This window comes from Rana temporaria, chromosome 5, assembly GCF_905171775.1.
Source record: "Rana temporaria chromosome 5, aRanTem1.1, whole genome shotgun sequence".
In the NCBI taxonomy this organism is placed as follows: domain Eukaryota; kingdom Metazoa; phylum Chordata; class Amphibia; order Anura; family Ranidae; genus Rana; species Rana temporaria.
In genome coordinates, this window is record NC_053493.1 from 160,383,044 (window position 1) to 160,410,951 (window position 27,908).

At 41.9% G+C, this 27,908-nt stretch overlaps 1 protein-coding gene across 2 annotated transcripts in view; it reads left to right on the plus strand.

Moving 5' to 3' along the window:
- The window catches only part of DDC (dopa decarboxylase), a 173,237-nt gene that overhangs the window by 60,112 nt on the left and 85,217 nt on the right, over nt 1-27,908 (plus strand). For both annotated transcript variants that reach the window (XM_040353312.1, XM_040353313.1), the window contains exons 3-5: nt 455-568; nt 2,530-2,649; nt 20,969-21,103. In XM_040353312.1, coding sequence (XP_040209246.1) covers nt 455-568; nt 2,530-2,649; nt 20,969-21,103 — 369 coding nt within the window. The remainder of the gene's footprint in view (nt 1-454; nt 569-2,529; nt 2,650-20,968; nt 21,104-27,908) is intronic.

The window sequence follows — 27,908 nt, forward strand, 5'->3', positions numbered from 1 at the left end:
AGCATAATAAATTAAATCTAAGGTAGCCAAGACATGTATACGGATTGGTAAGTTGCAATACATTACATTTTAGATTTTAGGTTTAGCTATGCTTTAAAAATATGTAGATATAGATATAAATTAATTTTCCATTCCTGTGGAGGTGATAAAGACAATGAACAGTGGATTACTCTTTTTCACTGGGTATTTTTATTATTTTTTAATGATAATAAATCTTGCTACGATATGAATGTACAGTAACTGTTGAGTATGTTATTGTTGAATAAAATAGCCGGCAAAAGTAAAAATTTAATTGTATATCATCCATTCATATGGCAAAGGGCCACATTGGAGACCTCACCACTGATGTAGATATATACGGGATGGTAGAATATATTTTAAAGGTTGTACCTTGTGTCACATGGTTTGATTTAGTTGTCATTATTTTTATTCTAAACAATTTTCTGTTTCGTAGGTAACGCATTGGCACAGTCCTTTTTTCTTTGCGTATTTTCCCACTGCAAGTTCATATCCAGCCATGCTTGCTGATATGTTGTGTGGAGCTATTGGATGCATTGGCTTTACTTGGGTAAGTTTTAAGAATGTTGCCTTTCATGTAACATTTTCATTTTTATATTGCTTTTAAACACTTGTTCTTGTTTTTGTATAATTTGTTCATCTCTTACTTTTTATGTTTATTGCTGGTGTATGTTTAGTTCCGGTCTTATAGCTAGCAGCACAGAATTCATTACAAGTACATGTAAGTTATAAATGAACTCTGGGATAAGATAAAATTGACTAAACACAAAAGGGCATGCATATTCTTGCTTGAAACTTGCTGTTATTTGTGTATTTCTACCAGATCCATGCAATTATTCAGCATGAAACATTTCCTTTGCACAGAAGTTGGCTCTCAATAAGACCTGTTACTGCTGATCTATCTCCTTGTAGGGTGACTGGTCTTGTATTTTCCCCATGTTTCTGCAGGCAACCAAATGCGATTCATATCCTTTGTTGCTATTGAGAAATACAGTTAAATGAGAGTGTTTGTGCCCAGAGGTCAGCTTTAAATAAATCAATGATTATCATGTTAACATTTAGAGTTTTGTCAAGTATTGGCTATTGGCATGAATTGAAATGACTTGGCATATAAGGCCAATGTGACCAAAAAAAATCTGTTTCTAGGAATTAAGTACAAAAGGAGAATGAGTCTAGCACTACTAGACCATACAATAGCAAAGAAGTCGTTCTGAGGGGTTTTCTCCAAGATGTTTTCTATTATCCTCTACCGGCAGTTAAGCCTCGTACACACAATAGGATTTTCCAACAACAAATGTATGATGGCAGGGTTTTGTCGGGAAATCCAACCGTTTGTATGCTCCATCGGACAATTGTTGTCAGATTTTCCGACAACAAATGTTTCATAGCATGCTTTAAAATTATCCGACAACAAATGTGTGCCGTTGGATTACACAAGTCAGTCGCAAAAAAATCCAAAGTACAAACACGCATGCTCAGAAGCAATGCTAACCATAGCACAACGCTAGCGGAAGTTGCCCAAAGAGTGGCGCTAAAGAGTGGAAAAACCACGTAGTTTCGTATTTGTTGGCTGACAAAGTGTTGCCGTCTGTATGCATATCAAGTTCACGGCCAACGCTCTTCTGACAAAATTCCACGGATTTGTCCGATGGAAATCCGATCGTGTGTGTACGAGGCTTTAGAGTAAAGAACTAAACTGCCATAAAAGATTCCCAGTAAGCATAGCACAAATCGGCTAGTGCAAATGTGTGAACTGTGGGTTTGACACCTGTGATAGGCACATGTAAAAGTGACGTCACACACATCATTTATGGGCAGGATTGAGTGATATGGAGGCTGTGCTTGAAAAACGTAAAAAAAATATCATGCTTTGCAAATTCAGGACTTACACTTTTGAAATGTGAGTTAGCATACTATACTACAGTTAAGTATGAAAATGAGCACCCCCATATAACAACCATATTCATGTTAACAGCCTGGTGTTACCAGGGGACAGTAAGCAAGGATGGGCCTTATAAATACAAAATTAGGGTTTTAAGCTGAGAAAAAACAAACATACCATAGGCCTCATTTGCACAGCACTGCAGTTTTTATGCAGGATCTTGCATTAAAGTGATCTGTACAATGTATGCATAATTGATCAATGTCATGCGTGTACATGATATGTGTACAGCCTTAGGGCTCATGCACATTGCAGCTCAAAAAAAAATCAGCTTTTACAGGCATTTGAGCTTTTATTTCAGCTTGAAGAACCTTGTGCTTACCATACAGTTTAGGGACAATGAAAGTAATTGTACATACAAATCTGTAAATATTTTTTAGCCATTCTTTATTTAAGTGACTTAAAAGTCCTCAGTAGCCCACCACACTGGACCAATAGCCCCATACAGCTCTAGGATAATAATTCCCTGGGTATGTGTAGGCACTTTTAAGCTCTGAACAAAAATAGAGAACATGTAATAGTCCACTTTGATTCACTTTTTGTTTTGTTGGTCATTTGTGTAATTTAAGGCTTCAAGTCCGGCATGCACAGAGCTAGAGACAGTCATGTTGGACTGGTTGGGGAAGGCGATAGGTCTGCCAGATCAATTCCTAGCTGGAAGTAAAGGCGAAGGTGGGGGAGTAATTCAGGTAAGAAACACCTTATATACACTCTGTCATTTTACACTGTTATTTGCTGCCTTTGTGAGTGACAGCAATGTGTAATTTCTGTTTTTCTAAAAGTAATTTAATTTGAATTGTGTGTGTGTGTGTGTGTGTGTGTGTGTGTGTGTGTGTGTATACACACACACTATATTACCAAAAGTATTGGGATGCCTGCCTTTTCACGCACTAATGGTATCCCAGTCTTAGTCCATAGGGTTCAGTTATGAGTTACATAGTAGGTGAGCTTGAAAAAGTCCAACCTATGTGTGTGATTATAGGTCAGTATTCTCTTGTATATCCCTGTATGTTGTGGTAGTTCAGGTGCTTATCTAATATTTTTTTTTAAACTATAGATGCCCCCTCCCACCCCTCTCTTACAGTAAAGAACCATCTATGCAGTTTAGGTTAAACCTCTTTTTTTCTAATTTAATGACCACATGTCTTGTTAGACTCCCTTCTGCAAAAAAACGTTTTATCCCTATTGTGGGGTCACCAGTACGGTATTTGCAAATTGAAATCATATCCCCTCTCAAGTGTCTCTTCTCCAGAGAGAATAAGTTCAGTGCTCGCAATCTTTCTTCATAACTAAGGTCCTCCAGACCCTTTATTAGCTTTGTTGCCCTTCTTTGTACTTCCTGTTCCTGTACTTCCTGTGATGTGTCATGAGGATGAACACTGCAGTTTTGGTTACTAAAGCCCCCTGATTCAATTGTGAAGACTGAGGAGAAGAATAAATTCAATACCCTCGCCATCTCCCCATCCTTCATAACCAGATGTCCTTCCTCATTCTTTATGGGGTCAATATGGTCTGTCCTCACTTTTTTACTGTTTACATACTTAAAGAATTTTTGGGGATTTTTTTGCTCTCCTCCGCTATGTATCTTTCGTGATCTATCTTATCCGCCCTAATTGCACCCTTACATTTCTTGTTGCATTCTTTATAAAGTCTGAATGCTGATGATGATCCCTGAACCTTTTATTTTTTGAAGGCCTTCTTTGCTTTTATATGCATTTTTACCTTGGAGTTAAGCCATCCAGGACTTTTGTTTGCGCTTTTAAATGTATTACCCAATAGGATGCACTGGAAAATGCCCTTATTTAATATGCTCTTAAAATGAACCTATCTCTCCTCCATGTTTTTTTTTCCATAAGATTTTATCCCAATTTATGCCTAGCTAGGTTCGTAGTTTAGGTTAGTTGGCGCTTTTGAAATTCATTATCCTTTTATTCCCCTTATGTCTATTTGTGTGGTTTATACTGAAGCCAATTGACCTGTGATCGCTGTTTCCTAAATTGCCCGTATTTCCACATCCGTGATCAGGTCTGTATTGTTGGTAATCAGTAGATCTAGTAACCCTTTATGGACCTTGTTTGTGCACTGCTGCACAGTCATGTTGGAACAAACTGTTGCCACAAAGTTGGGAGCATGAAACTGTCCAAAATGTCTTGGTATGCTGACGCCTTAAGCCTTTCCTTCACTGGAACTAAGGGTCCTGACCTCAACCAGATAGAACAACTCTGGGATGAATTAGCGCAGAGACGTTTTTTCTTGAGAAAATTTCCCTTCACCTTCTGTTCCATAGCCAAAACAGAAAGTGAGTGAAATCCCTCCAATATGAGGAAATCCCTGGTTATCACTGGGGTCACCAGAATTATTGTCCCTATTGGAAGATTTCCAATCTGTTCCTGTTCTGGTGACACCTTCACTCTCAGTGCCAATGGTAAACAGGAAGGAATAGAGAGTGTGAATCTCCCTAATCGGGGCACAGACAGCAATAAAATCCTGAAATGTGTTCTACTCTATCCAAAACGAAAGAAAAGCAACGTTTTGCCTTTAGTTATACTTTAGATTCAAAAAGAGTTTGGAATTTATATTTCAGTTCTTTAACAAATAATAAAATATCTGATACACCGTGTGAATGATTATTGATGGCTTTTTTTCTGAGATAGAATTGGAGGTCACTATGTCTTTGTGGCGCCGCACTGATTCCCAAAAGTAGTCCCTGCAGGAACCTGCAGAAATGTCTATCAAATCGCCCCCAAAGTCGGACTAATATGCCGGTTTGAAAACGTGCTAGTTTATACGAATGCGCACAATTTCAAACCTGCATTCAGTGTGAACCTAAGCTAAAAGATGCTAGAAATGAACTTTGTGCAGAAAACACTGGCTAAAAGTTTTACAAAATTTGCTTGACATTCACAAACTTTGCAATTGATGTCTTCGGAGGTGGGGATCTTGGTTTTAAATTCTGGTAATCTGTAGTAGAAATACACAAGCTTTTCCCAAGCATAATGTGCAGGAAGCCAGATAATGGGCGGACATGTACCAATGCCTAAATAAAAAATAAAAATAAAGTTATTCTCCATACACAGAATTGTCAGCTCTTCTAAACAGGCCCAACACACAACACATGACAATATAGCTGTTGCACAGCCACCTTTTTGAAGAAAGTGAGCTTGTGCTTGGTAATCTATTCCTTCAAACAATTGTCCCTTGTAACTCTAATGCCGCGTACACACCATCACTTTTTTTGATGAAAAAAAAACGTCATTTTTAAAAACGTCATTTAAAATGACCGTGTGTGGGGAAAACGTTGTTTTATGTCTTCTGAAAAACGACAATTTTTTTTTCGAACATGCTTACATTTTTTGTGTCGTTTTTCAAAACGTCGTTTTTTGTGTCATTTAAAATGATAGTGTGTGGGCAAAACGACGTTTAAAACAACGTTTTTAAACCCGCGCTTGCTCAGAAGCAAGTTATGAAGCTAGCTTTAATGGAAAAGAGTGCTGAACGTAACCGCGCTTTGCTAGAGCATTTTGAAAAAACAATGGTGTGTAGGCAACTTCGTTTTTGAAAATGAAGTTTCAAAAACTTTGTTTTATTTCATGATTTAAAACGTCGTTTTATTTCATCACAAAAAACGACCCTCTGTACGCGGCATAAGGCCTCGTACACACGACCGAGTTTCTCGGCAAAAACCAGCAAGAAACTTGCTGGTGAGATATTTTTTTGCCGAGGAAACCGGTCGTGTGTACATTTTCATCGAGGAAACTGTCGAGAAACTCGACGAGCCAAAAAGAGAGCAAGTTCTCTATTTCCTCAACGGGAATGGAGAAACTTGCCTTGTCAAGTTCCTCGACAGCCTAACAAGGAACTCGACGAGGAAAACGATGTGTTTCGCCCATCGAGTTTCTCGGTCGTGTGTACGAGGCTAAAGGCTTACAGTAGAGGAAACCTCAAACCTTATTCATATCCATAGCATACTTCTTGAGAGCTCCTGGCTGATGGACTCTGCCTGAACATGAATCTCCGCAGAGCCGGTTCACACTGGGGCAGCACGACTTTCCGAGCGACTCGGCAAGGCGATCTGCACACGACTTCAGAGGCGACTTACAAAATGACTTCTTTATTGAAGTCAATGCAAGTCGCCCTGAAGTCGTCGCAAAGTCGTACAGGACCCTTCTAAGTCGGAGCGACTTGAGTCACTCCTATTAGAACGGTTCCATAGTACAGAATGGAGCGTAACTTGTCAGGCGGCTAAGTCGCCTGAAGAGTCGCCCCTGTGTGAACCGGCTCTTAGGGTTAAAGGGGTTGTAAAGGTTTGTTTTTTATTTTCTAAATAGGTTCCTTTAAGCTAGTGCATTGTTGGTTCACTTACCTTTTCTTTTGATTTCCCTTCTAAATGTTTTTTTTCTTTGTCTGAATTTCTCGCTTCCTGTTCCTCCTCAGTAAGCTGTTCTGGCTGACTAACCCCCAGCCAGAATGGCTCGGATAATGGGGGCAAGCTTACTGTGGAGAAACAGGAAGTGAGAAATTCAGACAAAGAAAAAAAACATTTAGAAGGGAAATCAAAGGAAAATGTAAGTGAACCAACAATCCACTAGCTTAAAGGAACCTATTTAGAAAAAAAAAAAACTTTACAACCCCTTTAATTTACAGACGTGTTCACCCTCTGATGAGTGATCAGCAGTGGATAGCCTTTTAGGCTGGGTTCACACTACTACACTACTTTCATCCTACTTTGCTCTGCTACATTTATCCTACATTGGTCCTACATCCATCCTACTTTCATGAACAGGATACTACTTTGGTCCGACTTCAATGATATTCAATGGGTTGAAGTAGGATCAATGTAGGACCACAAGTAGTACAGGGAGCATTTTCAAAGTCGGACCGACTTGTGTAGGACCAGTTAAGACAGCTCTCAAAGGGAAACATTGATTTTCACACGTCATGCTACATGAGGCTCCCAATGTAGGACCGTTTGTCGGACAAGTGTGAACCCAGCCTTAGAGAGCATTTGACAAATGGTAAAGAGGCAGTGAGGAGAGATTTACTAAAACTGGTGCACACACAATCTGGTGCAGCTGTGCATAGTCATCAATTATCATCTAATTTTTTTTTTTTTTGTGAAAGCTTAATTGAACAAGTTGAATTTAGAAGCTGTTTAGTGACTATGCACAGCTGCATCAGATTCTGTGTGCATCAGTTTTAGTAAATCTCGCCTCACTATGTCACCTCCTAACTGCCTGTTTTAAAGCGTTTGTTACCCCCCTAAAAAAAAAAAAAAGATCCTGTTCCTTTAACCACTTGCCGACCTGCCGCCGTCGTTTTACGGCGGCAGGTCGGCTCCCCTGTAATATAACCTCAGCTCTTGTGCAGGCCAAAAACGAAAAACCGCAGAGGTGATCAAATACCACCAAAAGACAGCTCTATTTGTGGGGAAAAAAGGACGCCAAATTTGTTTGGGAGCCACGTTGCACGACCGCGCAATTGTCAATTAAAGCGACGCAGTGCCGAATCGCAAAAAGTGCTCTGGTCTTTGACCAGCAATATGGTGGGGGGGTTAAGTGGTTAAAGCATGTTATACAGCACAGCGCTTGTGTTGTGTAATTTGTCTCCCTGTATCACCTGAAATACCTGGCTGATCCTGCCTGGTTCTGCCCTCTCCTCTGTAAACTGACCATGGTGTATCATGGCTGAGCCCTGACACCATGGCCCCTGTCATCCACAGCTCTACTGTCTCTCCTCTGTCCTCTCCCCACCCTCCCCTCCCTGCCTGTCAGCTAGTGACAGTAACACCCCCCCCCGCTGGAATTACTTACTTTGAAAAATGTATATACTCCAGTGTGTCTCGTTATGCCAGGTTCTCCTGTCTCTGTGATTTATTTAAAAAAATCAGTTTATACCTGTTTTCAGAGTGCTGATCGGTGCTCATGTGACTGGCCAGCTCTCTACGACTCTCGTCCCGACTGACGTCAGTGGGGGGATTTCTCAACCCCGCCCACTGCAGCTATAATACGGAGAGAGCAGAGAGGCAGCTGGTTACGTGAGCAACGATCTGCATTCTGTAAACAGGAAAACCTAGCATAACAAGACACAGAGGATTATATAAAGTTAGCAGAGTGGGTTAACAACCACTTTACCCCCTCCAAGCCCACAATACCACTTGCAACCGCGTGTAAGTATTTATTAATACTTTCAAAATAAGTACTTATATCCTATGATCCGCTCCATTTAGTGGTCATAATCCCTTATTTTATTAATTCAGACTAGTCCTATGAATAAATAACCTTTGACCTAAAGAGAAATCACCTAGTAGCATTTGATTTTTCTTGGCATTCGCACATTATGTACATGCAGCTTCGTAGGGTGAATGGCTCTACAAATATGTTTTATAAACACAAGGCATTTTCCCAGTAATAAAGGGCACCATGTATTGCAACGCAATTCCAGATCTACACTAAATGAGTGTACCGGTAATCATTCTCCCAATAAAAAAAAAAAATTCTTCCAGTATTTATTGGAGCTGCTTATTATCTATCAATTTATATGACAAAGACTGAGCTGGCATTGACAAAACAAGTGTACCTGCAGTGTGATGTTGAATGCTAAAAGACATTTTGTGTTATTGATTTTCTATCTAAGTCCTAAATGTTATGTGACTGAAAAAGGCTAAATGCATATTACTGAGCCAAGCTGTAATTGCCCTGTTGGTAAAATGTTGCCTGTGAAAATTGGCTTGTAATTACATTTGAAAACCTGCATCTATGTGAAGCATCATTATCCGCTTGCTTCATTTGAAATGAGAGAAGAGATGAAAGAAAGCACTCCATGGATGTAGACGCCGGTCACCAATATTTTCTTTCACATCTGCTTACCATGGAAACTGTCATTAACCATTTCATTTCTGCGCAATTCCACAAATGTCAGTCATGGCGCACGGATGTTGAACAAATAGCAGTGCAGTTTAATAACACAGGTTTGGATGCAAATGTTATTTCTTTACGCTGCAATAACAGATTTGCATAGTTCGACTGAAAATATAATTATGTTCATTGACTTTGCCTAAATTTCCACTAAGGCTGCTGCGTAATCGTCTTTCAGTGCTTTTTTGTAGTGCATGTTGTACTGCGTTCATGAGCATTTTTACTTTTACCAATGAGTAGCAATATCTGCTGTGACATGATTGTTGCTAGGAGGAAGACACTGAATTTTATTGAAAAAACTAAAGAAACAAAAATAAATGTACATACAATTTTCATGCACTCCCATTGAAGCCCATGGGGCTAAACATGCACTGTGTAGCATCTGTACCTCTTCAAAAATTATACTGCACCATGTTTTATATATTTGAAGGTATTTTTTTACTTATCAAATTGATATAACAAAAATGCTTTTAATGGTTTATTTAACAGACCAAAAGGAATCAAATAACAAAAGCTGTTAGGGTTTATACAGTATGTGACCGGAATATTGTGTCAATCTCGCTGCATTTCTCGGCGAGATTGACCACCTATGAGCCCCGTTGCGGGAGCCAACGACGAACTGGCTCGCCCGGAAGGGAAAAAGCAGACATATGTCCGAATTAGAATGAACGGGGATCCGACTTGGATTCCCACCAATTCCAAGCACTGTGTTTGGTATGAATCATGAGGGGGAGCTCCACGCCAAATTTTAAATAAAAAACCAGCATTGGTTCCCCTCCAGGAGCATACCAGGCTCTTGGGTGGGGGGCCCCCTGCCCCCCCATGTTGAGGGCATGCGGCCTGGTACGGCTCAGGGGGGGCTTGCTCGTCCCCACTCCTTTCCTGACCGGGCGGCGTGCTCGGATAAGGGTCTGGTATGGATTTTGGGGGAAACCCCACGCCATTATTTCGGCGTAGGGGGTTCTCCTTATAATCCATACCAGACCCAAGGGCCTGGTATGCTCCTGGAGGGGAACCCATGCCGTTTTTTTATTTAAAATTTGGCGTGGAGTTCCCCCTCATGATTCATACCCAACACAGTGTCTGGAATTGGCGCAAATCCAAGTCTGATCCTCGCCGCTTCTATCTCGCGATCGCTGTAATGTGTTTTTCCTATTGCAGCGAGCGCGAGATGTCGGCACCCTGTCGCCGAGAACTAGCGCGATGCGATCGTGCTGGAAACACATTCTCGCGGACAGGTACTGTACTTTAAGCATGGCCATTTTGGTTGTTGTCAAAAGGCGAAATGTGTCTCAATGACAGCAAGTGAAGAGAAATATCCCCTAAGGAACACAGACATATAAAAAAAAAAAACTTACAGGGAGTTTACACCATCTCTACTCTTACAGAATATTTTTTTGGCTTTAGCCACCTGCCGTCCTTGGGCTATTTACATCTTTAACCTTTTCAAGTGGTTAAAACAAGTTTGGTATCTATTTTTTTCAGCCAGCTATCAGCGTTTTAATAAAAATGATGAGGTTGGCCAACTCCCCTTTCCTCCTTATCACCACCCGTGGTGGTTCTTCCAAGGAGCCTGGGAATGCAATAAATTGCTCCAGCTATGATGATGGGAGGAGACTGAGGAATATCTGTTCCCCAATCTCCTCTGTGAGAAATTAAGCTGGCAGCATTTTGTCACTTGCGGTTTCAGTTCATTCATTCCCTGGCTGCTGTATCTGGGGAAGTGGCTAATCAAGCATGATCTGTGCTTGATTAGCTGCAGTGGAGGGCAGGGGAGACATTGATTGTATTAAAATAAATATGATTTAAAAAATGTAAAGAACTTCTTTAATCCCCCTGTGCGCACACATGTGAATGCAAAAAAATGCACAGGGCTTTATACTACACAAGGTATTGCTGAAAAGGTCCCAGTGAGAGGAATAATTCTAGGACCGTAAGTCATGGTTAACTCAAAACGGATAAGCTGTAAAGGCTTTTAACATCACCTATGAAAATTTTTAGGTACCATAATTTTTCACCATTTCACAGGCACACGCAATTTTCAGTCTTGACATATATGGTAACTATTTATTCAATGCAATCTCATCTTGTATATTTTAGCAAACAATAGAGTATTATACTGTGCTTGTGTGTACTAAAATTACCGTAACTTTTTCCCAGAAAATCTCCCTTTGGTATACATCTGCGCAAATATCATGCAATATAAAAAATTTCACCTGCTACCAATTAATTCGTCAGGGCTTCTGCTTTCAGAAAATATATAATGTTGGGGGGTTCTAAGTATTTTTCTAGCAAAAAATGCTGATTTGACATGTACGTGAAAAATGTAAAAATTGTCCTTGAAGTGGTTGAACACTACCATATTTGCCGGTGTATAAGGCGACCGGGCGTATAAGATGACCCCCTAATTTTACAGTTTTTTAAGATTTTTTTAAGATTTTTTGCCTGTACTCACTGTAAAAGACGACCCCCCTTCCGAGGCTTCCAGCGCTTCATATTTCTTCATTCTGGAGCCATATTTTTGTTCATTCTTGCTGAATCCATATTCTTTTTCCTTTTTGCTGGAGCTGGAGCCAATCACGGCGAGCGATGTATTCTATTAATGAATACAAAGCCTGCTTGGATTGGCAGAGGCTGTAACATCATCAGCCCACGCCTCTCTAACTCTCAAAGCCAATCTGAGCAGGCTACTGTATGTAGCCTGCTCAGATTGGCAGAGGTTGTTACTCCAATCCAAACAGGCTCTGTATTCATTTGAATATATCACTCACTGGGATTGGCTAAGCGGTATATACTGTATGTAGCCAAAGCTACATACAGTATTACCGCACATCCAGCAGGCATCCGAGGAGCTGACCCAGCGTATAAGACGACCCCTGCTTTTTGGCCATTTTTTTTAAGTGTAAAAGGTAGTCTTATACGCCAGCAAATACAGTGTGTGTGTATATATATATATATATATATATATTTATTTTATTTTTATTTTTTACGTGAAATAGCAACAGAGCTTCACATTTACCTAAGATGCTGCATCTCTCTCTTGTGAAGCTTTCCTTTTCTACTTTTATTCAGAGGAAGGGGCGCACAGGAAGCAGTATGATGTGTCTATAAAATTAGGGAAAATTCTGTCATTATGGAGCTTGATATAAGCAGTCATGTAAAAAAATGTGCAGTTTAAAGCTATACAGATGTGTATGGGGATAAAAAAGTGAGCCTTTAATACTACTGTACTTTAATGTGGTACTCCACATTATAAAAATCTGTTTTATCGATGTCTATGTCTGTGCCAATATACTGATACTGGAGGTAGCTGCAGTGTGCCTTTCCTGCCCTATGCCTTAGGTGTAAACATGAGTAATTGCCTTGATGTAGCCATTTCTATTTAGGGAAATGTCCACTAGAATAAATACCTAAGGTCATTCGTATTGTTTCTGGACACCCAAGACCCAGCTACTGGAACCAGCAACACTGAACTTATAAACGGTTTAAAAATAGATTTTTAGACCAAAAATCAGGCAATAGAGCCAATAGACAATGACGCAACCATCAGCCTTCTGCTGCCTGTGATCAGATTAACAGCCAAAATGTTCATTTAAACATATCCTCAATAACCTCAGTGTTGTCGGTTCCACCTGCTGATATCACAGCAATTTAATTTCCTCTTTTTTATAAGGATCTCAGTTATCTTCTCAAGCCGTGCGCGCCAAATAAACAAGTTCCAATAATGCATGGCAGAAAGACACACAAAGACTATTGTTTTGTGCTTTTTAGTGTTGTATGCATAACATTAAATGAATGAATTAGTTATCGGCTATTTGTTGTGTAAAAGTGCATTGTTAAGAGAAATTGTGATAATCGTCTTTTAGCAAATGTCTCAAATCCTCCTCTGCTGTCGTCAGCAGCCATTAGATTATCAAGGAGTAGATGACAGTGGTTGATAAAACGTAAACTAATATCCGTAAAGAGGGTGATCTGGATTTTCCATTCTCAATATGTTTTAAGAGATTTTTCTTTAGAAGGATAGTGCAGGACAATAAGATTTACTTCTCTTCAACTCAGCACACACGCTCGGAATATCCAACAACAAATGTTCGATAGGAGCTTTTGGTTGGAAATTCCGACTGTGTGTAGGCTCCATCGGACATTTGTTGTTGGAATTTCTGACAAATTCCAATCATGTGTGGACAATTCCGACTCCCAAAATTCCATGCATGCTCTGAATCAAGTAAAAGACGGAAGCACTCGGTCTGGTAAAACTAGCGTTCGTAATGGAGATTGCACATTCATCACGCTGTAACGGACTGAAAAGCATGAGGCTGAAAAGCACAAATCCTCTCTCACCAAACTTCTACTAACACAACTGGTATTGAACTTTCCTTTTCCAGTGCCGTCGTACGTGTTGTACGTCACAGCGTTCTTGACGTTTGGAATTTTCAACAACATTTGTGTGACAAGTTTGAGCCAACATCCGTCGGATATTTATCTACGGTTTTGTTGTCGGAATGTCCGATTGTCTGTACGTGGCATAAGAGTGATAGCCTAATAGAAAGCCTCACCTAACAATAACTTTGCTAGTTATCCTAAAACCTGCTCTTAGCATTTCTATAATCCTAACACCCTAAGTAGCCCTTCTACCATGTTTCCCCGAAAGTAAGACCTACCCCAAAAATAGGTTTTCAGCTGATCACCGCTGCTCTCCTCTTCTGCCAGCTGTCATTGGGGGATCTCGGGCCCCCCTCCCTCTGCAGTGCTTGTGCCAGGTAAGACCGATCAGGTGGGTCAAGAAAGAGCAGAGCGGCGCTGTCGGAAGGTATGTGAAATGATTAGATTGCAGACAAAATACAGACTAAAATGTATGGATATATAAGTGAAATAGTAAATTAATGGAATGATAAATAAGTGAAATAGTACTAAAATAGACCACAGCTGCTGTTGCAAAGATGCTAGAACCTTAAAAACGGAAAATTGAATACTTACCTTTCCGTAATTTTCCTTTCCTGGTGCCTACCCATGGCAGCATACCAATGGTCATGGCTCCGCCCCGGGGATACCAATCGCAGCATGGAAAACCCACCCCGAGTCACGCTCGGGGATACCGCCAGGCAGGTTAAGGATCTGGCTACGTCTAGCTTGTGTAAATTTGAGGAGGCTTGATCTTCCCCAAAGGCTGGAAGGACCCATTCCTGGTTGAGATGAAAAGCTGAAGGAACCTTTGGGATGAACTGTTGAATGGGTTGCAGGACCACCCTGTCCGGAAAAAGGGTGATGTAGGGCTCCTGAGCCCCTAGAGCCTGAATTTCTGTTCTCTGCGCCCTGATGTGATCAAAAATGCAGTTTTCCACATAATATCTTCTAATGAACATTCTTCCGTAGGTGCGAAAGGTGGACAAGCCAGGGCCTCGAGAACAATTGTCAGATGCCATTTGGGGTATAAAGTCTTCCTGGAAGGGTGTAGCCTCAAAACTGCCTTCAGGAACCGGTCTACTAGAGGGTTTAGTGCCCAGCGTGTGTCTGTCAGTGTGGAGATGGCCAAAACTTGAACTTTTAGGGTGCTGTGACCTAAACCTAAGTCTAGGCCTGACTGTAAGAAAAGAAGAACATTATGGACTCTGGGTATTAGTGGATCGAAATGGTTGGATTCAGCCAAGTCCACATATTTTTCCCATATCCTGTAATAAGTGGCATTCGTGGATGAATTCCTTGCTTGCAGTAAAGTTTGAATAACTTCTCGAGAACATCCTAAGTCGTCCAGTCTTTTCCGCTCAATCTCCAGGCCTTCAAGTCTAGAAATTCTGGATGTGGGTGAAGGAAGTCGCCCTGGAATAATAGGTTGGTTTTGTGTGGCAGAGGAAGTGGACTGCATAGTGACAAACTGACTAAGATTGGGAACCATGGCCTCCTCGGCCAATGTGGAATGATTGCCAGGATGGTGACATCCTCCCTCGTCAGACGCTGAAGAAACCTCAGAATTAGGGGAGTCGGAGGGAGCGCATATCCCAACTGGAAGATCCAAGGCTGGACTAGGGCATCTACTCCTGCTGATGTCGGAGATGGGAGTCTCGAGAAAAACAGTGGCGTTTTCGCATTGAGTGGGGAAGTGAAAAGATCTACCTGGGGAGTCCCCCACTGTTGGCATATCCACCCGAAAACTTCCTGGTCTAGCTACCAGTCATTGTTGTTCACAAAAGATTTTGAGAGATGATCGGCTAGCTGGTTCTCGAGGGCTGGAATGTAAGATGCCTGAAGATCGCATAGATTTTTCTATGCCCAGGATATTATTGGGGTCACTTCGTTGAATAGCGCCCTGCTGTGTGTGCCCCCTTGGTTCTGCACATAGGCAACTGCCGCTCTGTTGTCCATTTGGAGTAGAATGGAGAATAGAATCCAGAGTATGTCTCTAAGACTGGTACTGGTAGAACTGCCCCTTGCTGCAGGAGTATCCAGATGTATTGGAATAGTACTTCCTTTTTCTCTTTGGATGCCAGGATCTTGGTGGGTTGGAAGAAAAAGGGTGGGGGGCGGGTTTTGAATTTCCAAAAGTGTCCCTGGAGGACCTTTAACCGCTTTCAAAAATGATATCCATTAGCAGAGTCTGATGCAAAACTCTTCGACTCCGTTCCGTCCGTGGATGTCTCGGTCATGAGACTGGCCCAGAAGTCACGTGTCGTGACGAATACACGTAAGAGTCCACTAAGAGGTACCGGAGGTGACGCTTGCGAACTCGCCACTTGTTTTTATACCTGTTTTTATTGCATCCATGTATCATAGTGTATGCCTTTATTATTATTAAAAACTTTTAAACGATACTGCACTATTGGCGCTTTTTACCTCCCTGGGTGAGGGTCATTGTTGTCCATTGGACGTGACTCCTGAGGGGGACTTTATTCACAGAGAGAGATTACAGTTCATTGGGACACACCACATTCTGTAACGTCTGGAACACCGTTGGCTATATTATATATGCCGTTACCTTACAGAAGTAAGGTAAGGGGACACCCTCACTAAACTTCAAAAAGATATTGGAATTCCTTCTCTGCACAACCTTCACATTGAATATTTCGGCACAAGCACCAGCACTTTATTGTTGATTGTTTCTTTTATATTTTGATCTTTTAAACAGCATTTGGTTTTTGCTGTTTTTCTGCATGGACACTGATGCGATTCCTTAGCATCACTTATGTGTGTTGTTTTAGTTTTGCTACTTTATATAGCAGTGCATGCTTCAATTTAATATCACTGAGCACTTTGTATTTGTGATTGGATGTAATTTTTATTACCAATATCAGCAAGTATTTTTGCTTTGATATTCACATATCAGTTATAGCAACTGTCTGTTCTCTAATTCATTTACCCTATTACACAGCGCAGCACTACTTATTCATCTTAACATTTTTGGGGTTTGATACACCTTCAGTGTTGGAGCAGTATTCCCTTTCTATCTTTCTCCTCCCCTCCCCTCCCCCTTTCTTTCCCCCCTCCCCCCTTCCCTCTTATTTGGTAGCGCGGTAATATCCTATTCCCCAAAAATGTATATAAAACCCGGGCTTATTTTCGGGGAAACACTGTAGTAACCCTAACATTAACACCCCTTAACTCCAATACTAATACTAACCTTTCTTGCAAGCCTAATACTCACACTAACCCTCTATTTAAACCTTACACTCATACTAATCATTCCTGTAACACTAACACTACGTCCTGACGAGGCGCATGGTCACGTGTGCGAAACGCGTTGACGTAGGCAGAGCCATCTCCATCCTGCGCTCCACCATGTTTTCCAACAGATGTGTGTAACATTGAATTGCCTCTTCCACATGGACTGACTGGTCCAATTTGCAGCACACTCGCCTCTGGATCTCCAGACTTGATGATCTATGTCTGACCGGATGTCAAGCATCTAGCTGCCACTAGACACAGAGCTAACGCAATAACATGAGCACACATCAAGGCTTCACCTATATGCTGACTGCAGCACTCATGAAAGAGGTTTGTTCACATATCTTCATTAAAATCAATGCGACAGAGTAGTGAGAGCTTTCAGGCAAATTTCCCCCCTTTCTCTCTTCCTTGACAGACTCCCCAGTCGTGCTTCTAGTGATGTGTCATACCTTTTTAACATTTGGACTGTGCTATTTACTGAGACGTATATAGTATACCATACATTACAGTCAGTTCCATATATGTCTCTATTGAACTATCCTTCATAAACTGAGAGATCATCTCTCCCTCTGTTGCATGGATACACGGCATACCTAGAGCTCAGTCTTTTGGCTATATGCTGACATATGCTGCCCTGCATTCCACATAACAGGTCTCAGAATCCATATTCCTGTGTGCCTACACCACCCTAAGTGATCCATATACTCAAATATATCTACACAACTATTGCACAAGCCCTAATCACGGACATGCTAGGTGTACAATGTATATCGGAGTAGTTACTCAACCAGCTCCAGTCCTTCCATAGCAGGCTATGCATGTGTGTGTGCGTGGGGCCCTGAGTATTGGCGCCATATTGTGACAAAAATTTTAACTTATTTGTATGTGGTTTTAATTGAGAATACTGGGGAGTTTTCTCCACTATAGGGTGTTAATTCACCCATAGCAAACGAATCCCATTGTTGATACATTAATAAAGTTTTTTTTAATTTTTTGATACACCGTGGTTGATCCTCATAATTGCTATCATATATGCAACTATTAGTTGTCTCTACAACTCCTATTTACTACCTGTACTCTCAAAGTACCTGAGCTAAAATTGCCTCTTATATGCAACTATTAGTTGTCTCAACAACGCCTATTTACTATTTAGTCGCCTAAACTTTTCTATGCTAAGGGTTGATGTATTTCATACCTTTTTCCTTAGTGGCCTAATGCACGACGCTATGTAATACTGATAATTGCTTGCATACAGTTGTGCATTGGAATCTTTAAGTGCATACTATAATTTGAAATGCTAAGCTCTGGTCACATGTTGTAATGCGTCCAATCTCAGTAGCTCAACGCCTATATTTATGTGAGAGAGAGAGATGATGTAGAGAACCCCCAAACTCCTGTTTGTGTGGAGTGACGCTTGGGGCCTAATACTGAATTCTCACATAAGAAGTGCATTGAAATCCTTGCTAACCGCAGTTGTGGTTCACTCCCGTTCCCTAGAGCTGTTACACAAGTGTGCCACCCTTTGCGATCCTTCTGCTAATATTGTGTTAGTAGAAGTTTGGTAAGAGACAATTTGCACTTTTCAGCCTCGTGCTATTCAGTCCGTTACAGCGTGACGAATGTGCTATCTCCATTATGAACGCTAGTTTTACCAGACCGAGCGCTTCCACCTCGTACTTGATTCAGAGCATGCGTGGAATTTTGTGCATCGGAAGTTGTCTACACACGCTCTGAATTTACGAGAATGGATTTTGTTGTCGGAAAATTTGAGAACCAGCTCTCAAATTTTTGTTGTCGGAAATTCCGACAGAAAATGTCCGCTGGTGCCTACACACGGTCGAATTTCAAAAGCTTCCATCGAACATTTGTTGTTGGAAATTCCGAGCGTGTGAATTATAAGGGGGCGTAGTGTTAGTGTAATGCTGCAGCATTACACTAACACTACGCCCCCTTATAATTCTATTACTGTCACTAACCCTCCCTGTACCCTAAACACACACACTAACCCTACCTGCAACTGTAATGCTGTTAGATATTCTGTATATAGCCCCACAAAACAGACATGGGCTTTTCTGCTTAACTGCAGACAGGAAACAGGGACTTTATTATGAGAGAGAATACAATAGAGTATACAGTAACATAGATGCACTTAATAACTTATAAACCCTGCCATCTGTTGGCTGATGAATATATCTGTAGTTGTTGTACGAAAATACATAAACAACGTATTTCAACACCCCCACTGAACAACTACTCCTTTAGGTGGATTCAGAGAGAGTTAGGCCGGCGTATCAGTAGATACGCCGACCTAACTCGGAATCTGCACCGTCCTAAGTTTAAGTGTATTCTCAAACTGAGATACACTTAAACCTAGCTAAGATACGACAGCCTGCGCCGTCGTATCTTAGGGTGCAATATTTAGGCTGGCCGCTAGGTGGCGCTTCCATTGAGTTTGGCGTAGAATATGTAAATCACTAGATACGCCTATTCACGAACGTACGTGCGCCCGTCGCAGTAAAGATACGCCGTTTACGTAAGGCATTTTCAGGCGTAAAGTTATTCCATCAAATAGCTGGACTAGTCAATGTTAAGTATGGCCGTCGTTCCTGTGTCAAAATTAAAAATATGTTTACGTTGTTTGCGTAAGTCGTCCGTGAATAGGGCCGGACGTAATTTACGTCCACGTCGAAACCAATACGTCCTTGCGGCGTACTTTGGAGCAATGCACACTGGGATATGTACACGGACGGCGCATGTGCCATTCGTAAAAAACGTCAATCATGTCGGGTCACAGTTAATATGCATAAAACACGCACCCCACATCCTCATTTGAATTAGGCATGCTTACGCCGGCCTATTCACGCTACGCCGCCGTAACTTAGGAGTTATGCAGCATCTGAGACAGTTAGAGAAGTCATCAGAGGTGAGGGGGAAGCAAAGCCTGGCTCAGTGCAGGACACACCACTCACCAGGCAGATCAGTCACCTGGCAGCTGCCTGCAGAGGAGCCCAAGGAGGAGAAGCACATCGCCTGGAGGACACAAAAAACTGAGCTAAGGGGGTGGGGGCGAAGCCAGCGTGGGAGGGGGTGGACCGACACAGGAGGGGAAGGGAAATTCCACTGACAGCTGAAATGTCATTGGTAGTTAAGGACATGGTGGCCCCCGTTCCTTAACAACCTATGATTGCCTGTATTCTTTCGTATACATTTCATCTGTCAGTGGGGGATTCCCACTGATAGATGAAAGAGCCGAACCTGAAGGTATCAGTTTCAGGTATCGGCGCATTTTCACAAGTACCGATACTTGTGCAAATACTTAGTATCGGCACCAATACTAGTATCGATATCAGTGCAACCCTAATATTTAGTGACTGTATAGGCACAAAACATGCAAGAGACTGCAGACTTACAACAATAGATTGTCAAAGACTGCAAGCATGCTACAGGAAATGATCAGAGATGGTGAACATGCTGCAGGAGTTGTTGGAAAGTGGGAACATGCTTAAAGCGGTGTTCCACCCGTTTAATCGTTTATTAAAAGTCAGCAGCTACAAAAAGCATAGCTGCTAACTTTTAATAAGCCGACACTTACCTGCCCCACAGTCCAGCGATGCGGCCACCTAGAGGCTCGCTCCTCTCCCCCTCCTCACCTCGGCACCGTCATGGTAACTGTGGGCATCCGGCCGTGACAGCTTATGGCTTCACGGTCGGGCACGCTCTGCGCATGTGCGAGTTGTGCTGCTCTCTCCTTTTGGCCAGCCAATCTTCTGGGACCCAAGTTGTGTTGTCCCAAAAGATTGCTGGCAGGGAGGAGCCGCCTAGGGCGAGAGGAGGAGTCGCCTAGGCGGCCGAAGATAGGAAGCAGGAAGTGGGACAGGAAGTTTCACAAAAAAAAGGGTACACACTCCCCTCCCCCAAAAAATGACACGCCAAATGTGGCATGTCAGGGGGTCGAGGAGTCCTTAAAGCGGAAGTTCCACTTTTGGGTGGAACTCCGATTTAAGGAGACACTCATAGACTGGAGATACATAACATATGACTGCTAGAGATCACTGCTATTGCAGCTCCTTTATGAATCAATTCTCCCAATCAGTGCTCCCTACAAACTCATTAAAAAAATGACTTGCTGCCACATTTGATATTTCTCCAATATAAATGACCCAAGGAAAAAACGGACAAAAGGGATGGATAGTAGATGAAAATGAGATTAACTATTTAACTACTAAATACATCGAAACAGTTAAATAAATATCAACATTTTACTGTAAAGTACTAAAAATACAGTCTAGTGACTTATACAGACTGAGTGGATTGCATTCCACTGTATCTTTAGTATACATAATTTTCTTGCCAGGCAAATAGTACAGATGTTCTTTAATGTTATAAGATGCTTATGTTCACTAATAAAAGAGAGATATTTAATTTCCTCACTTAGGGTACCGCAAGTGAAGCAACGCTAATGGCTCTGCTTGCTGCAAGGACCAAAGTTATCAAACGACTTCAGAAGGAAAACCCAGACTTAAGTGAAGCAGAGATCATTGGTCGCATGGTGGCCTATTCTTCAGACCAGGTTTGTTTTAGCTTTCTTGTTAAACAATTATTTTGATTTCATTTATTTTTTACTTTTTAACTTGTGTATCTTTAATTTGTAGTGTACATATATATAAAAATATTAAAAAAAATATGTGGCAGGGCAAGCCTATAGCCTCGTACACACGACCGAGGAACTCGACGGGCGAAACACATCGTTTTCCTTGTCCAGTTCCTTGTTAGGCTGTCGAGGAACTCGACAAGGCAAGTTTCTCCATTCCTGTCGAGGAAAAAGAAGACATGCTCTCTTTTTGGCTCGACGGGATCCTCGACAGTTTCCTCGTCGAAAAATGTACATACGACCGTTTTTCTCGGCAAAAAAAAATCCCAGCAAGTTTCTTGCTGTTTTTTGCCGAGAAACTTGGTCGTGTGTACGAGGCCTGAGTCACTGTTTTATATGGTGGTTTAAACCATATTGTGTAAGAAGCAAGCACACTAATGGCATAGGTGTGTGCTGGCTTCATACGAGAGCCAGAGTTAGACCCCTTTCACACTGGGGCGTTTTTCAGGCACTTTTGGACTAAAAATAGTGCCTGTAAAGTGCCTGAAAAGCGGCTCCCCTGCAGTCTCAGTGTGAAAGCCTGAGTGCTTTCACACTGAGGCGATGCGCTGGCAGGATGTTAAAAAAACTCCTGCATGCAGTATCTTTGGAGCGGTAAAGGAGTGGTGTATACACCACTCCTGCCCATTGAAATGAATGGGCACCGCTGCCTAACCGCCTGCAAAGTGCTTTGGCAGCGGCACTACACGGGTGGTATTAACCCCTTCATTGGCCGAATATAGTAGCTAAAATGACAGTAAAGCGCCGTAAAAACTATCGGCGATTTACTGTCAACGCCCGCTTGCTCCAGTGTGGAAGCAGCCTTAGGGCTTAGAGCCCCACCCGAGAGGGTCAGTGTATCAAGGGAGCAGTGAGCGTTGAACCATACTGTCCAGGTCAGAACAAAGGCCCTAGTCTCTGAGAAATTTAACAGTCAAGCTGACAAAGGTACATCATTTTGTGCACGAGCACTGGGACTGTGTGTTAGATGGTCTGGAGGACCTAGGCGTGAGGCCTGAGCAGTAGAGCTGCAAAGAGAGCCACAAGGCTTAATATTGTTTATTTGACGTATTGATGGTGAGTAGTGTTGAGCGGAATACGCCATATTCGATTTCGTGATATATCACGAATATATAGACGAATATTCGTGAAATATTCGCTAAAATCGAATATTCGTGATATTTTATAAAAAAAAAATGTTTTGCGAAATTTCGCTAATGCGAATGCGAAATTGATTGCGAAATTTTGAAACATTCAATTTCACCTGCCCTTTGGAAAAAGTGTGGTTTTACGTAATGGACCCTGCAACTAACAACAAAGTATTAATAAAATAAATACATTATTATATAGATTTGAGGGTTTACTTTGACCAATTTTTATATTGATTAGTTTAATAAATATTGAATAACCATAGATTTGGAAAATACAGATCTCTCCTCTAGACTGACCTGTATTGAGTTAGGTAAAGATCAACCGCACACTGGGGCCCCTGATTCTGTTGAGTTAAAAAAAAGCCAAGTAAACCGTTGACGTTGACATCTCTTAAATGTCTTTATGTTAAACAGTTATTATTCTCATTAAAGAGGTGAAATGCAAATGATGACACGGGACAAAAGATGGAAAATTCTTTGAAGATGTGATACACTGGAAAAACGCACAGAAACACTCCACTCTCTCCTATGACAACTGTGGTAGGAGAACTCTGATTGGCTCTGATGCAAAAGAAGGGCGGAGAAAGTATTTGCGAATATTCGTAATACGAATATTCGCGATTGCGAATATTCGGCAACATAAAAGGATCGCCTCAGCTTAGCTACTCGGCCCAGGGTCTCTAATCATACCAGCAATGCTTTTAGACGTCGATGGAGATCACTAGGATGTGATCTGTTTTAAAAATAAATTTGAAAAAATACGAATATTCGGAATAGTGAATTTTGGCCGCGAAATTCGAGTTATTCGCGAATATTCGAATATGCCATATTCGTAACGAATATTCGCAATGCGAATATTCGTGAGCAACACTAATGGTGAGAACCCCCTGCGTAGGAAAACTTTCATTTGTGAACTTTTGCTTTCTTTTTGCTTACTTTTGCCCTGAAATGTATTTCTGACGTTGAGTAAACTCCCTTTTTTATACTACCAATGAGCTCCAAAACCCCCAACCTGTCATAACATAGAGTGTATATACTATATATATATATATATATATATATTGGCTTTAAAACTTTTACTTCCATACCCTGAACATACTTCCATACCCTGAACACTAAACCCACTCTAGCCAGAGTGGGTTTAGTGTACCTGGCCTCTGTCACTGACCTGGCAGCCAGAGTATCACTCGGAACGTAGGAAAAAAGTCTCTGCCACAGACCCTCCTTAGAATTGAGATAGCGGAGATAATCCTCCTTAATAGACTTTACACCTGGATCTCCTTCAGGTAGTTTGCAGTTAGGTTACCGACTGATAGGTGACTGACGTCCAGCCTCTCAGTACCCGGTTACCTTGATCCCCGGTGGATGGTTGAGACCCTATTGGATTGCCAGCCTCTCTTGGCTCTCCTCAGGCGGACTCCTCACCGAACAAATTCCTCTCAAAGGAACAACGCTTGGGATCTTCTTAGGAGTAGGGACCCAGTCGATCACTGGGGCCCACATCAAAGCTCAAAGTTTCCGGACCAACATAGTCCCAGAACCAGGAACACCGCGTGGCATGCGCACCCCGGCCTGGAAGGCCATTTCGCTGGGGGCGCCGTGGTATGGTCACCCTGAAGGTGGGCCCCACACTGGAAGAAGACCCAGACCAATGGCGTCTGTCCCATAAATACCCTCCCCCAGCATGCACAGCTAGGAAAACCCCTCCTGATAGGCTGTTGGGGAAAAGCACCCAAACCTCGACTCCACTGCTGCCACCTGTCATCCTGGGGTGAGATCAGCACCACAGAAGTGACAGAATGAGCCCACAGCACAGCCAAGCCGAGACAGAGACCTAAATTTAAACAAATCAGCCTGGTCAGAGCTAACTAACTCTCTGACCCCCTCTAAATTTAAATTAGCACCGGTTTTTAGAAGCTACACATATATGGAAGCAAGGCAGCTCCGCTGCTCCAGATCATGTACCTAGTATGTGATCTGACACTTCCAGGTAGGGAGTGCACATCGCTAGGACCCCGGCTGTTCTGTAAATAAAAAAAACAGCAGACGTTGATCACCGGGTGCAGGTGCACCTGCCGATCATCATGAAATTACACAGGACAGAGCTCTGTCCTGTAAGTGGGGAAGTAGTAGATATTCTTTACCTGCAAAGCAGGGAATACAACTCAACAGCTTCTATTGAAAAATGCCAGGAACTTCCAGCAGGCTATGCTGCAGTTAAGACTTAAATGTCCACTCGGCAGCTTAGCTGCAACATGTAGGTAGAGTTTGTGTACCTGTGGCTTGAGTGGGCAGGGACACAGGGGGCCCCGTGATCTACTATTGCCCCAGGGCCCCATGAGTTGTCAGTCCATGCCTGGTATGGGCTGCTCAATCTAAAATGCCTGGGTCTATTATTTGTCCCAGTCCGGGACTGATTGACACCCGCAGCGGTTCGCAGACAACAGTGTGAACTGCCTGTGGGAGAAATGCGATGCGGGAACCGGCGCTGTAATCGCACTGGTCCCCGCATTGCATAAGTCTGAACCTAGAAAAATGTCAGAAATGAATTGCATAGAATATGTTAATGTCATTTTATACACAGGAAAACCTGCAAGAAAAAATATATGATCTTGGCAAACACATGCAACTATTATCTTGTTTATTCCCATCGAAATTCACTGCCAGTCTTAAAGAGGAACTGCAGTCTACTCACATAATTTGCAGTTAAAACATCTTTGCCATTCTGAAGCTTCCCTCCAACCACTTTTCATATTATTTTATATATACTGTGATTCTAAACTTGCCAAATATGCTGCAGAAATCTCCTTCCACTGAGTCTGGCTGCAACCATTTTAACTGTGGGCAGCTGAACCTGCTGCCTGTTCACTTCCTGCATTTACAAAGACACACACAGAGGCACACTTAAAGCTCTGCAGCTCTCATTGGCCCTCTTATGATTCACCTCCCCTCCCTTCCTGGAAAACTCTCATGAAAGTAAGGAGAGAGCTGTGCATGATGTCATAAGCCTAGGCTTTTTGCCAGACAAGAAACAGGAAGTGGGCTGTATAAGGTATTTACTGTGAGGGGGAAAAAAAAAGTTTTACTATCCAAAGTTAAAACAACAAGGGCAAACAGATTTAATATACCAGAGTAATATTGATATTGCAGATACAGTACCACTGGTATGCCAAAAACATTTTTACTTGTGATAATGAAAAAAAATAGTTCATTGAGACTGACTAGTGTCAAACAGGAATAATCTTAAAAAAAGGACTGCAACACAGTGTTAGATGGTTACAATGAATGATGGCTCTAGGGAGCCTTGGAATAAAAGCCATCTTGATTTGCTCTCCCTGCCAGGCCACAATAGTGTGCAATTATTAGACATAAATTTAACTTTATCAGTATTAATTATCACAGGACTGCAAATTCAGTTATAGTAAATCACATTAAGTGGTCACTATTAGATCATTGTGATGTTGTAGAATTGCCTAGAGCCACATTGCTAAATTCAGCTGAAACAGAGTTGGCCAGTTATAAGATTTTCATTGATAATGTAAAGTGCACATTTGAAATAAGCTCTATAGCACACAGATATATTGGAAGACATAGCCATCTCTTGTTCAGACTACTCAAATGTACCCAACCTTGTTGGCACCAGCGTAGCTTGATACCAGTTTTGAAATTCTTGTGCTGTTTGCTTTCTAAATGAGGAAGTGTTCATATGCCATATGTTAAGTTCTATGTGCATACATAAAGATTAATCTTGTTTGCATTGGAATTGCATGGGATTATTTCAGTTTAATGCTCACCATGACTCTATTCCTAACTCTGGGTCACCTCTGGAAAACGATGATGCAGCTTCGTTTTCCACAGTGTGGATGTATTAGCACAAAATCTGCTTGTACATCCAGGGATAGACTTCACTTTGAGTTCACATGCATGCATTATTACACACTTGTGTGTATTCTTGGCTCCATTGAATGTGCAGTGCTTAGTTCAGAAACCTGTTTAACAGTGGCAGCCACCCCCCTAATTCATTCGCCTGCCCCTAATCTACATGCAGGGTGCCACACAGATTGATTTCTATGGATTTTTTTTATGCATGTGATTGGAGCCTGAGGCTCTAATTGGCTTAAAAAAGGATGAGCTTGGGGCACTGAGCACTACGCCATAAGCCCACCCAGTTGTATGACAATAGCTATTGTCTTCCTGTTTCTCCTCCCGGCCAATCTGAAAGCAGGCCTTAAGACCCGATTGGCCGAGAGGAGAAGCAATCGTATTGGCTGGGAGCAGGGGGGAGGCACCAAGGAGGAGATGGAAGGGGAAGCCGCCGAAGCTACCCACGACCTGGATGAGGTACGTGCGGGGCTGATGGGCGGATGGATGGACGGATGAGTGACGGGGGGTGGAGGTCACCCGAGCCGCGCCGCTGCTGTGTGTTTATCCAGTCAAAGAGCCACAGCTTGGACCCTCCCCATCTCTTCATTGGCTCACTTACTTTGATTGACAGCAGTGGAAGCAAATGGCATCCACTGCTGTGTCTCAGCCAATCAGGATTGGCAGTCCTGGACAGCCGAGGCACTCGTGCAACGTCGCTGGATCAAGAGGGGTGTCAGGTAAGTATGAGGGAGGCTGCTGCACACAGGTTTTTATATCTTAATGTACAGAATGCATTAAGGTAAAAAACCTTCTGGCTTGAGAACCACTTTAAGGCTTCATATTCACTTGAACTACTTTGACCACTGGCCACAGGAAAATGCAAATCTTGGTAAAATCACGCCACGATTTTGCTGCAATTTTTTTTTTGCTAGAAAAGAATTGATAACCCCCAAATATTATATATATTTTTTTCTAACACCCAAGAGAATAAAATGGTGGTCGTTGCAATACTTTCTGTCACACCGTATTTGCACAGCGGTCTTACAAACACACTTTTTTTTTTTAAACAAATACACTTTTTTTAATTAAAAAATAAGACAACAGTAAAGTTAGCCCATTTCTTTTATATTGTGAAAGATAATGTTACGCCGCGCAAATTGATACACAACATGTCACGCTTCAAAAATTGCACCCGCTCGTGGAATGGCAACAAACTTTTACCCTTAAAAATCTCCATAGGCCATGTTTAAACATTTCTACAGGTTACCAGTTTTGCATTACAGAGGAGGTCCATGGCTAGAATTATTGCTCTCGCTCTATTGTTACCGGCGATACCTCACTTGTGTGATTTGAACACCGTTTTCAAATGCGGGCGCTACTCACGTATGCGTTCGCTTCTGCGTGCAAGCTCGTCAGGACGGGGCGCTTTAAAAACATTTTTTTATCATTATTATTTTTTATTTATTTTTTTGACGCTGTCTTTTAAAAAAAAAATGCGTCATTTTTATTCCTATTACAAGGAATGTAAACATCCCTTGTAATAGAAAAAAGCATGAAAGGACCTCTTAAATATGAGATCTGGGGTTAAAAATATCTCAGATCTCATATTTACACTAAAATGCACCAAAAAAGGTCACTTGGAAAAAAAAGATTTTTCCTTTAAGAGCTATGGGCGGAAGTGACGTTTGACGTCGCTTCTGCCCTCCCATGCTATGGAGCCGAGTGGGTGC